This window comes from Callionymus lyra, chromosome 11 (genome assembly GCF_982586985.1).
Source record: "Callionymus lyra chromosome 11, fCalLyr1.hap1.1, whole genome shotgun sequence".
NCBI classification, from domain to species: domain Eukaryota; kingdom Metazoa; phylum Chordata; class Actinopteri; order Syngnathiformes; family Callionymidae; genus Callionymus; species Callionymus lyra.
In genome coordinates, this window is record NC_141828.1 from 17,971,116 (window position 1) to 17,984,039 (window position 12,924).

At 36.2% G+C, this 12,924-nt stretch overlaps 1 protein-coding gene across 3 annotated transcripts in view; it reads left to right on the forward strand.

Annotated features, from left to right (window-relative positions):
- Window positions 1-12,924, forward strand: part of gfra1a (gdnf family receptor alpha 1a) — a 68,213-nt gene that overhangs the window by 11,155 nt on the left and 44,134 nt on the right. For 2 of the 3 annotated variants that reach the window (XR_015713029.1, XM_087803379.1), the window contains exon 4: window positions 2,259-2,399. The exons of the other annotated variant lie outside the window; for it this stretch is intronic. Coding sequence is in view for 1 of the 2 variants with exons in the window: in XM_087803379.1 (XP_087659505.1) it covers window positions 2,259-2,399 (141 nt within the window). In the remaining variant the exon portion in view is untranslated. The remainder of the gene's footprint in view (window positions 1-2,258; window positions 2,400-12,924) is intronic. 3 annotated transcript variants of the gene reach the window in all.

Sequence of the window (12,924 nt, forward strand, 5' to 3'; positions counted from 1 at the left end):
TGGATGGCGTCTGAGATTTCTAAGTTGATGGTGGTTGGATAGGTTTGACTTTTACTCTTTTACTCACTTCCTTAGACAGTTTGGACGAGTTACCTCACTTTGTGTAAAAGACTTCACTTGCATCGTTTTATTTGTACGTTTTGATGGAGAACTCATTGAATGTGATAAACATAAAGCAACAAGATAAAGTATTTTTTGAACACTTTAATATGTTGTTTCTTCTTGACTTCTTGATTCATATTTTTTCCACACATGTGAAATATTGACTTTGTGTAAATTAGGGTTGTCACGATACCAAAATTAAAATACCATTATGGATGAATTTCTACAATTTTCCTGAAATTAAAAAAATATCTTTCTGCAACTCCGAATACTTTGGGCATCATCGACTGAGAGAAAGTGCGCAAAAAAAAAGGATTCACAGACTGGTAACCACATATTAATTTTATACCTCATGTTTTTATCAGCTATTTCACACAATTTATTTTGCATATCAGTGTTTTTAGTAGGAAATCCCTACAAGTCTTAGTGTTTGTTACTGGGAAGAAAAGCAGGCATCTATGGAAGTTGTGCGTGTTTGCATTGACTTTTTAGATTAAATATTGGTTATTGTGACAAACCTGGAGCCAATAGATATACAGGAGAAGTTACGAAAAGTTGCTCATAATTTTGAATGTCCACATACATCAGAGCATATCAATCTTACACATAATAGAGTGTGTAAGATGTATACATTTTTTTACTGAAGCTGCTTCTAATAGATTAAAAAAAAATAGGTGAATAAAACGACTGAACCATAAATCTTATGTCCTATCATCTAAATAATGTTTTTCTCTATCATTCATCAATATGTAGATGAAGTGAAGTTTACATTAGATACTAAAACTTTCTATCAAACTGCTCGGTCTTAGTAGAAATCTGTACCTTCCTAAAGTTAGTCATCATAAACAAAATTGTCTTCCCATTTATGCATGATATTGCTGGATTCTGTTTGTTTTTTATTAGCTTGTGAAGAGATGCGTTTTTTTTTTTTGCTTCCAGGCGTATTATGTTCCGAGTGTCGGAATCTCCCTCACCGTGTCGTCCACTGTGTGATTAAAGCAGAAACTCTCTAATAAAGCCTGAGAACAATAGAATACTCCCCCATCTTTATCCTCCTGTTTGCATCTTTCTTTTGATCATGGAGCATAGTTGTAAAAGCAAACACTTTTTTACACATGCACGCTCGCACGTGCGCATACATGCAAACACACTCATTCACAAAAAGATGTTAAATAAGGGCATCGATACCGACATTTGCATTTCCTTCATCCAACGCTAACTACATTCCGTTACTGCCACGCACCAATTTGGCAACAGCTTCTATTCCCATCCTGGTCTTTGTGGTCTCTGGTGGGGTTCTTGTATGGGCAACAACCGTCCTGTGTGTATAAAGAATGGAGGTGAACGAAAGTTTTCCCTGCGCATAGTGCTGATGCTCAGCTAAAACTTTACTGTGGAGCCGATTGATCCAAGGCTTCCATATAAAGATCACATGACAACACATACAGAAGGTAACTTGTTGTACTATTATGGAATAAGTAATACCATCAGGTATTTTTTAAAGAGAAGATTTCAAAGACATATCTAAAAGTTGCTTGAACAATCTCAACAGTTTGTACATTAAATATATTGTCACTGTCAACATAGCTTGATGCATTTTGCTTAAATAAAGGAGCCATGTTCAGTAGAAATATGTTATTATTAAAAAAACAAAAGACATTTTAAATAACCTTTATATTCTTAAATCACATTTTATTTGATTGCACTTTAGATTCAGACAACCAATCTCAATGTTGTATAACAATACTTTCTATCTTTTCTTATTACTTAAATTTATATTACAATTAACAAACATATGCTAATATTATTAATAACCAATTTTGCATTAAACCTTTTTTTTAAACCTGATGTGTTTTAGTTTAATTAATTAAACGTGTATTTGTCTGTGATGTAACAATGAGGAATCTGTTCATAATAGCTTCTCTGTTGCTAAGATGTTGACTGATGATGGGGGCACCGATGAGGTCCAGGCAAGAGTCTACTGTTTCTGACTAGAACTATTCTTCCTGTCTTTACCCCTGAACATCTGGATTCATCTTAACATCCTCCGGCTCCTTAATAATTGTCCTTCTCCCCTCACTCCTTCTTTTCCCTGACCTCCCACTGACCCCTGTTGGCTTGTGTTCGGTGGTCCTGATCAGAGATGTCTCTTACAGAGGGGGTGCAGACTGCTCCCTCTTCTTCAGGAAGGGGGAGCGACCAGGGGGGTGTGCCAGGTGGACGAGCCAGCCCCTCCTCCACTGAACTCCTGGACCCTAGTAGAAACAGACGAGCGCATCCCAATTGGGCTATATTGGGTAACTTGTGTTTGTGTTCTTGTGTGCATGTCTGGGTAATTTAAATTCAACTTTTTTTTTATCGACTTCAGAAATTCAAAGGCAGGTATCTGTCCTATAGCCCGGACTGGATCATCATTTTAAATGTGAAATGACTTGAGCTGAACACTAGATGCAGTTTTATTGACAGAACATTATGTCTGCTGACAGTTTGATGAACCAGGACTCTTTTTGTTATAATCAGGAGTATCTGACTTTGGAACCTTGCAAAGTCACTAGACGAGTGTAAACTCTTAATAACTGAAGACATTTTGGCAGCAGCAATACAAATACCCTTTCTAGAACTACAGCAGTACGGTGAGCTTTTCAAGTCGTTACAGGCAGTACATATCAATGTATAAGTGAAAATAGAGTCAAACACCAACAATGGCTTACTAGATACATTATCAGTTGGTTTGCACAACCTCTAGCCGAGGTGTGTTTCAATACATGAATATACAAGGACATTTTGCCACATGTATTTGCCACATTGCACGGAGGGAAATCCGATCAACACCTGTTAGGCTATCACAGCTTTTACTACAGAAAGGGATTACCTCTACCCTTAGGCAGGATTCACACCCTATTTCTTTGATAAAAGTCACCTGACTAAAGAAAGTTATCTCTTTGAATTTACCCAGATGTCATGGTTTTGGTTATTTTTAGATACCTTTGGAAATTAGCGATTTCGTTCGGTTGAACAGTTAATAAATTATTAATTTATTATAATTGTTTTTTCTCATTTATCTTAGGATTTGTGACAACAAGTGTTCTTTAATGGTACTTATTCTGTTTGGAATGGTCTGAAGTACATGTTTTTCTTTTATAGTGTTAACCCTTAATCCTCAATATTAACAGTATTTGTAAGTAAGTGTCTTACATGTCTAAGAAATAATTGATTGACTTTTTTCAGACTACTTGATTTAAAAGTATTCTTACAAAATTCTGTAAAGTTGACACGTGGATGGTCATTAACCAATTGTCATTAACAATACCGAAAAAATGAAAAAAAATAAAAAAAATAAAAGGTTTTATTATTTCACCTTTGTAGCCAAAATGTCCTCCAATTCTGAAATGATCCATAACAATATGAATCACTTGAATGGATGAAGCATTTATCAAACAGATTATTGCTCGGAGTAGGGCGCCTCTAATAACACACTTTTTGGTTCTATATATAGAACTATACACCAGGGTCAAATATTAAAAGCTGGGGGAACACAGAGTAGAATAGGGTAAGTGTCAGTGGATTCAGAAAATAAGGTCAAGGCATTCTTAGGTGTAAATAGTTCTCAACTCAATGAAAGTTTTTAGTTTTACATTACTGGATATTTAAGCAAAAATGTTGATCTGTCGCACACAGGGAACAATATGGTCAGAATTCCTGCAGTAAATTATAAAACTGACTCTCAAAACGAACACAATCCGTTTTTGTTTTTTTCCCAAACTGTTCATTCTTGCTCACTTAATGCTGCAGAAGAGCGGGGATGACTGAACATTGCAGTTTGCTTCTGGCTGATGTTGTTGATGCTGAACTTTCCAAGGAGAAATAACTGCTACTCATCAAATGTCAAGACTCTGTTTACGCCATGAAACTACTTGTTTCAGGATGATTTGTTCTGGTCTCATTAGTCAGACAGGTCTTTGCAAGAAACATGTCATTGTGCTTGAGGAAACCATGTCTGGGGATGTTTGCATGAACTGACGAGTGATGTGAGGGATTGGAGAAGCACCTGATGGATGGTAGCGGTGGGAAATGGAAGCAGGATGTTTCTTGTTTTTTGAAAAACATCTTTGAGGATTTTTCGTGGGCCACAAATGTTCTTGTGACTGCTACATTAGTTTTATGGCTGATGAAGGGCTGATTGCAGGCAGACATGGGCAATCCTTCACTCAACTTCACCCCCTGCTGAAGAGCTAGCTTGCCATGTTTTTTTATGAGAAACAGGCTCATTATTTTGTCATTTCTCTTCAAACGTTGGTCCAAACAGAAACAACCGATTCTGCTTGTGATCTTAGTATGAAAGTTGGGATAACAATGTACTCTGGCTCAGCTTGAATACCTTTTGAGTTCGGTCAGCCCTAATTTTAGCCGAACAAATGTGTAGATTTAAGTGTCTCGGAAATCTACCTTAGACTTATATTGTACTTATCAGTATGTGAATCTTTTTTAATAGAAATTTTCACATTACTAAATATGCTTGAGCCCCTGGAGATTAAATCTTTTTTTCGCCACTCACATCCAATCACACCCACTGTGCTGTGATTGGTCAAACATTGAGGTTCATCAATTCCGGAGGTTTCCACCTCCAAGGGCCTTATTGTATTTACAAAGAGGGGCGCGATTATCGCTGGCTGGAAGAGGAGTGAAGTGTGAGGTCTAGGAATGAGACGGACCCGAATGCGGTGGGATGAGTTTACACACAAGTTTTAAAGAACAACTATAACAATATAAATAAGAGTTCCAAGAATATTTTTCCAGAATTTCTAGTTTCCAAATCATAGTCCGAGTTAATTTAAAGCACACCACAAACCGGGGCGAAAGACTGAAATACAAAGAGAGCGGTGTTCAGGGAAAAACACACTAATAAACACAACAAAAAGCAGGCACTAAAAACTAAAAAACTACCAAAAAATGAAATCCAGAAAGTTGAACAGGAGAAGAATTGAAATGTGACATGTAGCGAAGAATATAATCTGGCGCCTGCTGCTGGGAGATGATGGATTAATTGCTTAAAGAGCTGCACCTGTTGCAGCAACAGGCGCAGAGCTTCTGAACAAACTCACACAAGTAGAACAAAGCAGGAAGTGTGTCACAATAAAATTACAAGATGTGACAAGAAGCCTTTTATAACGTCACAATGGTAAGCTCTCGTAACCTCTCGTTCGCCGAGATATCAGCGGGGTAGAACTTTATAAAGTAATAACTTCAAAACATGGTCATGATGAGAGACTTACTGCATCTTGGAGAGTAAGACTTCAACATTTGAAACATGTGGGTAAGTTGGGTTTTGACATTAGTTGGCCTTGAACTTTATTGTTGGAAATGCTTGCTACCTATTAACCACTGTACATCCTCGCTATAAAATATCATACAGTTCTCCTCCTTTTCTTCTGTAGGCATAAGGCGGTATTGTGCTTTAAAAAAAAAACATAAAAATGTACAATGTATAATTTAATATTATTACCTCAATGACTCAATAATATTGTTCCAATCCCAGCTAAAGCACACTGATTTCTTTTCTCAATTTGTTTAAATAGTTGATTTTAATCAAGCAAACTTTCAGTGAAATCTATTTGTCACAAGCCATTGAACGCACCATGGCTGTTGTTGAGTGCTTTACATTCATCCATGTTAATCGGATATACATAAATCATAGTTCTGTACATATATTGTATGTTTACAATATCTAACATATAATATTGATTCATTAAATATAGCTTTTTGTATTCATGGATGGATGGATGGATGGATGAACTTTTTTGATCAAATACTCGGTTCTCTATCTTTAGGCTGTTGAAGTCTTATTTCAGATTAAATTTAAAGAGATAAAGGTTTGTTTCTTTCAAATCCTTCTCCCTCTCTAGATCTCCCACTTCTGAATGCCGCAGGAGAAAAACACTCGCCATCCCACTTTTCCAACACTTTTATTCTAAATGACTGTCTCAGAGAGACGGCCAATCAGAGGTCGAACTACCGCCGCTGCCTTTGCTGGAAGTGTAGCCGCGTGCATTTGATGTCACGGAGGAAAAACCTTCCTTGCCTTCAGGACAAAGCAATTTGGCTAATGAATGCTGCCAAGGACTCTTTAGCCGCGGCTGTCCTCCTGAGACTTTGTGGTGCAGGTTATCATTGATGTTGAATCAGACATCTGGCGAACTGAACGCAGTTTAATATTTTTTATTAGTTGAAATAAAAAAATATTCTGTTAAATAAGGAGCATTTATCTTTTGGCTTTGGTCACCAACTTATATTGTTACTTTGTTTAGGTCTTTCTTGGAGAAAAATAGTAAAGATTCCATCTATAAAAGACTAGAAAGTAAACAAGGTATAATAATTGTATGGGGTCATGGAAACAAATTAGATTTATTTTATTAATTTAATTAAAAAGAGGTCAAGATATCGTGAGGCAAAGTATGTTGCAGACCTTAATTATGTCTAAAAGTAACAGGTTATATACATATAAAATACAAAAACAAAAAGATCAAGAAGACTATTCTGTTACCTCTCTTAAGGCTCTGGTTCTTCTATTGTTATTCAGAGGCAATGTTTAAAGATGATGGGGCTGTCTTTGTGGCCAATGTTCAGTACCTTATATGGCTTTTAATGCAAGCTTCTTACGTTAAACCAACACTGACATTTCTCAGTAACATCTTCCACTATAGCCCTAAGACTTCCCCGTTTTTTTTGATGATTTCAGACTTTTCTTGTTTTCATTAGAATAGAGGTAAAATCGAAATCAAATCACTCTCGAAAAAGCTTATTTCTCCTCTGCTCTCTTATTCAAAGAAGCTTATTGCTTCTTGGCTCCTTTATCCATCTGCTCCATTCCTGGATAAGCGGCACAAGCCGGGCTGCTGCAAATAAAACACTGATTATTAATAAGAAAAATAGCTGCAAGGTGAGCCAATCCTACAAGACGTGCATTGTAAACTGGAATTAGAATTTTTAGTGGTAACCCATCTCGCCCCCAAGCACAAATCTAATGAATCTGCATAAGGTAAGCGGCTGAGAGATCCCGAGCAGATGAGAAAGAACAATACCAGTGCGGAGGCAGGAGAAGTATATTTCAGATAAACAGCTGTTGTGACAGAAAGGTCGTTGAACACTGGAATAAACAGCTTCCCAGTGTGAATCAACTGGTTTACTACTTACCCTCGGTGGCACTGATTTTCTCTGTGGCTGCATAATTCATGATGCCATTTTGAATTCCATGATGTATTCAAGAGATGTATTTTTTTTTATTCTATTTTCTTCTGAACTGACTTACGCACATATTACTAATACTATAGATTAATAGTCCCTGAGTCCAAAGGTTTGCCAACACATGGCTCATACCAACGTGTTTGTGTGGTTAAGATTTTTTTAAGACTTTCTAAAGGTTATATATTTTTCATTAATGAACATTTTTAAAACATCGAATGGCTGGAGTTGAGTTGACTAGCTGTTCCATAAATAAAGGTATAACAACTCCTCCTTCATATGTAGCAACCTTTTTCTATGAAGATACTTATTTTTTGTTGAGGTGTTACACAGTGATTTAAAATGTTGATAAAAAATGTAGGTCGTTTGAACAGATTTGGAAAAGGAATAAGCAAATCCCAATCCATTTGCGTTTTGTAAATTGAGTAATGATCACAATTGTTTATACATTTTGTATTAGATTCTGAACAATTTTATATACATTTGAATTACCGTCTGAAATCTCGGCAAACCAGAGGTTACGAAAGCGGTGTCCATTATGGTGTAAAAATGGTCTTCACTCCTCCTCAAGCCAGCTGTAATAACGCCCACTTTGTTTATACTACAAGTCCCTAGGGGGTGGAAACTTCCTGGACTGATGACCCGCAGTGACAAACCACAGTGCTTGACTAATCACAGCAGAGTGGGCGTGGTTATGGTAAACAAGTAAATATTTCAATGAAAATAGAGTTTTGTACAAACAGACACATACTGATGAGTACAATAGAGTCCAAGGTCTATTTAAGACACACTTAAATCAACACATTATTGGCCGTTAAAGTTAAGATCTACGGCAAAAGACATGTTTTCAATTAAAATAAATTAAGCATGTAAAATAGTTTGGAAATGTACACGGATAATGATGCTAGTTCATACTGAGGGTTCTGGCAAATTTAACAGACAACCCATCTAAACCTGCAGTATGTTGATTGATGTTAATTTTAGTACCGCCCACAGCCCAAATGTGTTGAAGTGACAAACTAAAAACACTTTGCTTCATTTCTGCATCAGGACAATTCTTTGTTTGACAGGTTCAGATATTAAACAGATGCCTGGAGCTCAGATAAAGTCAGGAGGTAAGACTTGTCTTTTTCATGATTCACACTTTTTAACTAATAATTCAGTGAGTTGACGGTCCAATGGCCTCCAGTGGCATGAGCCAAGTTCTGTTTACCCGCTACTTTGTACTTTGACCTTAAAACCTCTCACACCGTGTCTCTCTCAGACACACACACACGCTCACACACTCACCTAAGGTGGCATGGTCACGCCAGCTCTGATTCTCTTCACACTCTGCTTTCGTGCTCCTGCTGCTGGCACTCTAGTGGTTTAGCTGGTACCGAAACTAACTTCATATCCTTGGATATGCTCTCACCGAAGTGAACAGCTAATGAATAGCATTCATCCACATTTCTGTTCCTGAACATCATCAGAGCTTTTATTTAATTTTCCGATTCATTGTTTTCAACCGGGCCTCATCTAAATACATTGATTTCTGCTGCATTAACACAGTTTGGCTCGTCTATAATTTGATTTAAGTCCTCTGGTTTTCATCAGTAAAGGCTGCACTGGACAACAGGAAGTGGTCAACAATAGAGTACTGTCTTACACACTGAATCAATGTTGTTCTCCTCCCTAGAGTCCCCTGCATTCATTTAATTCTCGAATTGACCTCTAAAAAAACCTGATGATCAGATGAAGATGAGATTAAACAAGATTCAAAGAAAATCCGTGTTTATATATGATTTAATTTGGTTGAAATAAGATGGAATCCTTCTTATCTTTTTTTTTTTTCCTATCCTGACACTTTTATCTCCAATCCTTTTCACCGTTTCTCCTATCAGGACCTAGAAGCTGATAAACATAGGAACCATAATGAGTCTGACATTTCATTCCATTTGAATTTATAATGTGTTTCAATGGTACATACTTCTTGAAACAGGCAGCAGTAGTTCAGATTATATTATACAAACTGGATATAGAAGAAACAGATTTAGGATATTGCATTAAAAAAATACTTTTCTATGGAATCTAGGAATACTCGTCTGCTTTAAGTTGAAAACATTAACTCAGTAAAAGTGGCACAGACTGCACAAGTAAGTCAGTGTCCGCCTTTCTATAATGGCACTTTGACCCGTTGTGGTTGCTCACAACTTGTACTGCATCCATTATTCAACAGATTAACTGACAGGCAGGATTTATCGTCTCCCGTCCACCTGAAGCGTTGGGTGAGCAGACTAAATTCACAACATGTCTGAGGGCTTTAAGTTTCATGTTTGTCTGTGCGTGTTACTGCCCTCATGCAGGAATTTCCCTTTTATTCTGCACCATTCAAGACATTTCCTACGGCAGAAGTAACACTTGTAGCAAAGACGATCATTGAAAAAAGTAAATGAAAAATTACTGACAAATCACCCTTTCTTTTGAAACATTTTTTACAAGTGAATATTTTATAATTGTGAGTATATTAAACAGATATGAGTGTCAACATTGTGAAGATCAGCTGAACACCATGTGTTTTACATTTTAGGGCATCTAAACAGCGTTATTCTGGTTTATATAAAATATGTTGTAACAGTCTTTGACCAAACTCCTACGAAAAATTTGTTTATTTGTCTTTCCAATGTTTATTATTTCTGAAGTCAGCTTGAAAGGAATACTGAACAGCTATGAGTTAATACAAAATAATTGAATAATGGGCAATCATGTGACATCCGATCGAATTTCTGGACACATCTTAGACAGACCAAGAAGTATATAGGAGCCAGAAACAGGTCAGGAAAACAGAAGGAAATGGGAATCACAAAATATAAGTTAACAGGAAGAGGGCAAACTTACACTACTTGATAGAAATCAAACAATGGCTGAGTGAAAACACTTAAACACCAGCTAAATGTTGACAAAACTGAAACTCTGATGATAAGGTTCCAGGGTTGTGTCAGTACCGGGGTGACTTAGGCCAGTCTGTCAAACTGAGACTGAGAAACCTGGCTGTTGTATTTGATAAAGACATGTCTCTAGTTCAACACTGCAGAAAACTGACCAGAAACTGTTTCTTTCAACTGAGAAAAAACTCTAAATTTAGGAAAATGATGTCACAACACGATCTGGAGCCTATAATCCATGCGTTTGTGACTTCTCGTCTGGACTAATTTAACAGTTTGTTTTCATGTCTGAACAAGATGGATCCGTCTCGCCTGCAGTAAATACAGAACTTTACAGCGAGAATTCTGACCAGCTCTAGTAGAAGAACTCAAATTTCTCCGATCCTTAAAACTCTACTGGCAGTTTCTTTCAGGATCAATTCAAAAATTCTGGTTCATACTTTCAGATCTATTTATGGTCAGGCTCCTCCTTACATCAGTGATCTGATCCAGCCTTACACCCCAGCTCGGGCTCTTAGGTCTCTGGATCAGAATCTACTGATGGTTCCTGGACACACTTTCGGACCAGAGGAGAGAAATCCTTCCAGGCTGTTGCTCCTAAGATTTGGAATGATCTTCCTCTCCCTCTGTGTTTCATGGATCTACTGACTCCTTCAAGAAACATCTTAAGACATTCTTATTTGTGTTTTTTTTTTGGTGCACTTGTCGGTGTAGATACGCAATTTCAATCTTTGCATGTTGTTAAGCAACTCGATTTTTGGGTTGTTTCATATAAACAGAGCTCAGAAGCCACTCAAAATACACAACAGACTACAACGGATCACCATCTCACATCTCATTGTTTAACACGTGACAAAAAGGTGAAAAAAAGGACAACAGTTTTTGGCTTCTTGTCAAACTAGAAGTTAGAATATGTCGGTGTCCTGTTTTAATGAAAAATGTAACTGACATTTCGATTAGTATAGAAAGAGTTCTTGAGAGAGATAAAATATTACATATTATATATATATATTGATATATATAAATATATATATTAAAAATATGATTTCCACACAGCTGGAATTTTGGTCAAAGGTAATAACCTCTTAAATTAAACAAATTGAAAAATATGCTTCTATTATTACACATTAGCTGAATTACGAAAAATATAATAAAAGGGTCATAATACTTATTGTTAGTTATGTTTATTTTAATTTAGCAACTCAGAAACAATACATTACTTTCCATGATATTCATTACAATTTACCTTGAGCCAAACTGCTTCGCCACTGGAAAGAAAAGAGCAGGTTAAGCTGATTAACCAGTTAATTTTGTGCTGTAGGAAAGGGTCGACCCGTTATCTGGAAACCCATCAACAAGGGAATTAAGCGGCTTAAACTCATCCTGTTTTCACCAGTTGATTTCCTTGATAATGTGATTTTGAGCCTGTTGTGTTAAAAAAGAACCCAATCAGGCTAAGAGTTTATTTTGTTGATCAATATGTTCATTTGAGGTGTAGACATGTTAGTTCCGGCAGAGCTTGTCCTTCACTGTGTGTGTGTGTGTGTGTGTGTGTGTGTGTGTGTGTGTGTGTGTGTGTGTGTGTGTGTGTGTGTGTGTGTGTGTGTGTGACTTGAGGCTGAGTGACAAATGTTTACATGTGAATAAATATGTAAACCTTTATTCTTGATGTTCAGTTTCAACCTAAATACATGTGTATTATTATAGTATGTATTCTTCACAGTTAAATACAACAAACAATGTCAAGCTTTACTCTCTCAAAATAGTCATTGGCGTCAAAAAAGCACCCACTAATATATATTTAAGAAACAACACAAACACCTTTCTAACCTCATCGTCTTATTATCACAGAGAACAAACCTGGTCAGGTCATAATTCTAATTTAATGAGCAACATCATCCTTTGATCTTAGCAGCTCATGTGCACATATTTATAACATGCACAAAGGAGACTTTTCTATTGTAGGGATGATGGTTTTTTTTGTAGGTCATCGCACTGAGGAAGAAGAGGGACTGGGGAGGCAAATCAAGCAACTCAACTGAAAATGAAAAGTGACATATTTAAAGTGTGAAAGTTATACAAGAATAGACTTTTTTTTTTTACTAAAACCAAAAAAATGTAAGGCTTACAAAAGCCAATACATGTCATGATTATAATAAACAATAATAACAATAATACTCATTAACCATTAACAGTTTTTATAATATAGTGTAATTTTATGTGTATACAACTTTTATTTATTTATGTGGACATTGAGCTTCTTTTATTAAAATAAAGATATCTTATCTTATCTTCAATAGTAAGAGAGAGAAATTAACAGAACTTAGAAAACATCACAAAACTTTACTCTGTTGTTTAAAAAATAATAATCTAATTGTGACCAGAGTCAGATCCACATGTCACACATTCTTACGATAAAAGCCAATGAGCTTGTGTCTCACATTTCTCTAAACACTTTTCTGTACTATATGTGAGTTAGATAATTCACTAATTTAAATAGTATATATATATTTGTCCAAAAAACAAGAATTTGAAACCATGTTAAATATTTGTACTACATCCACTCAAAATGTTCAATGAATTTTATAATGAGGGGAATTATTCCACCCTATAAGATATTGATTTACATTTCTCTATCGTAAAATCCAGTTTAATCCCC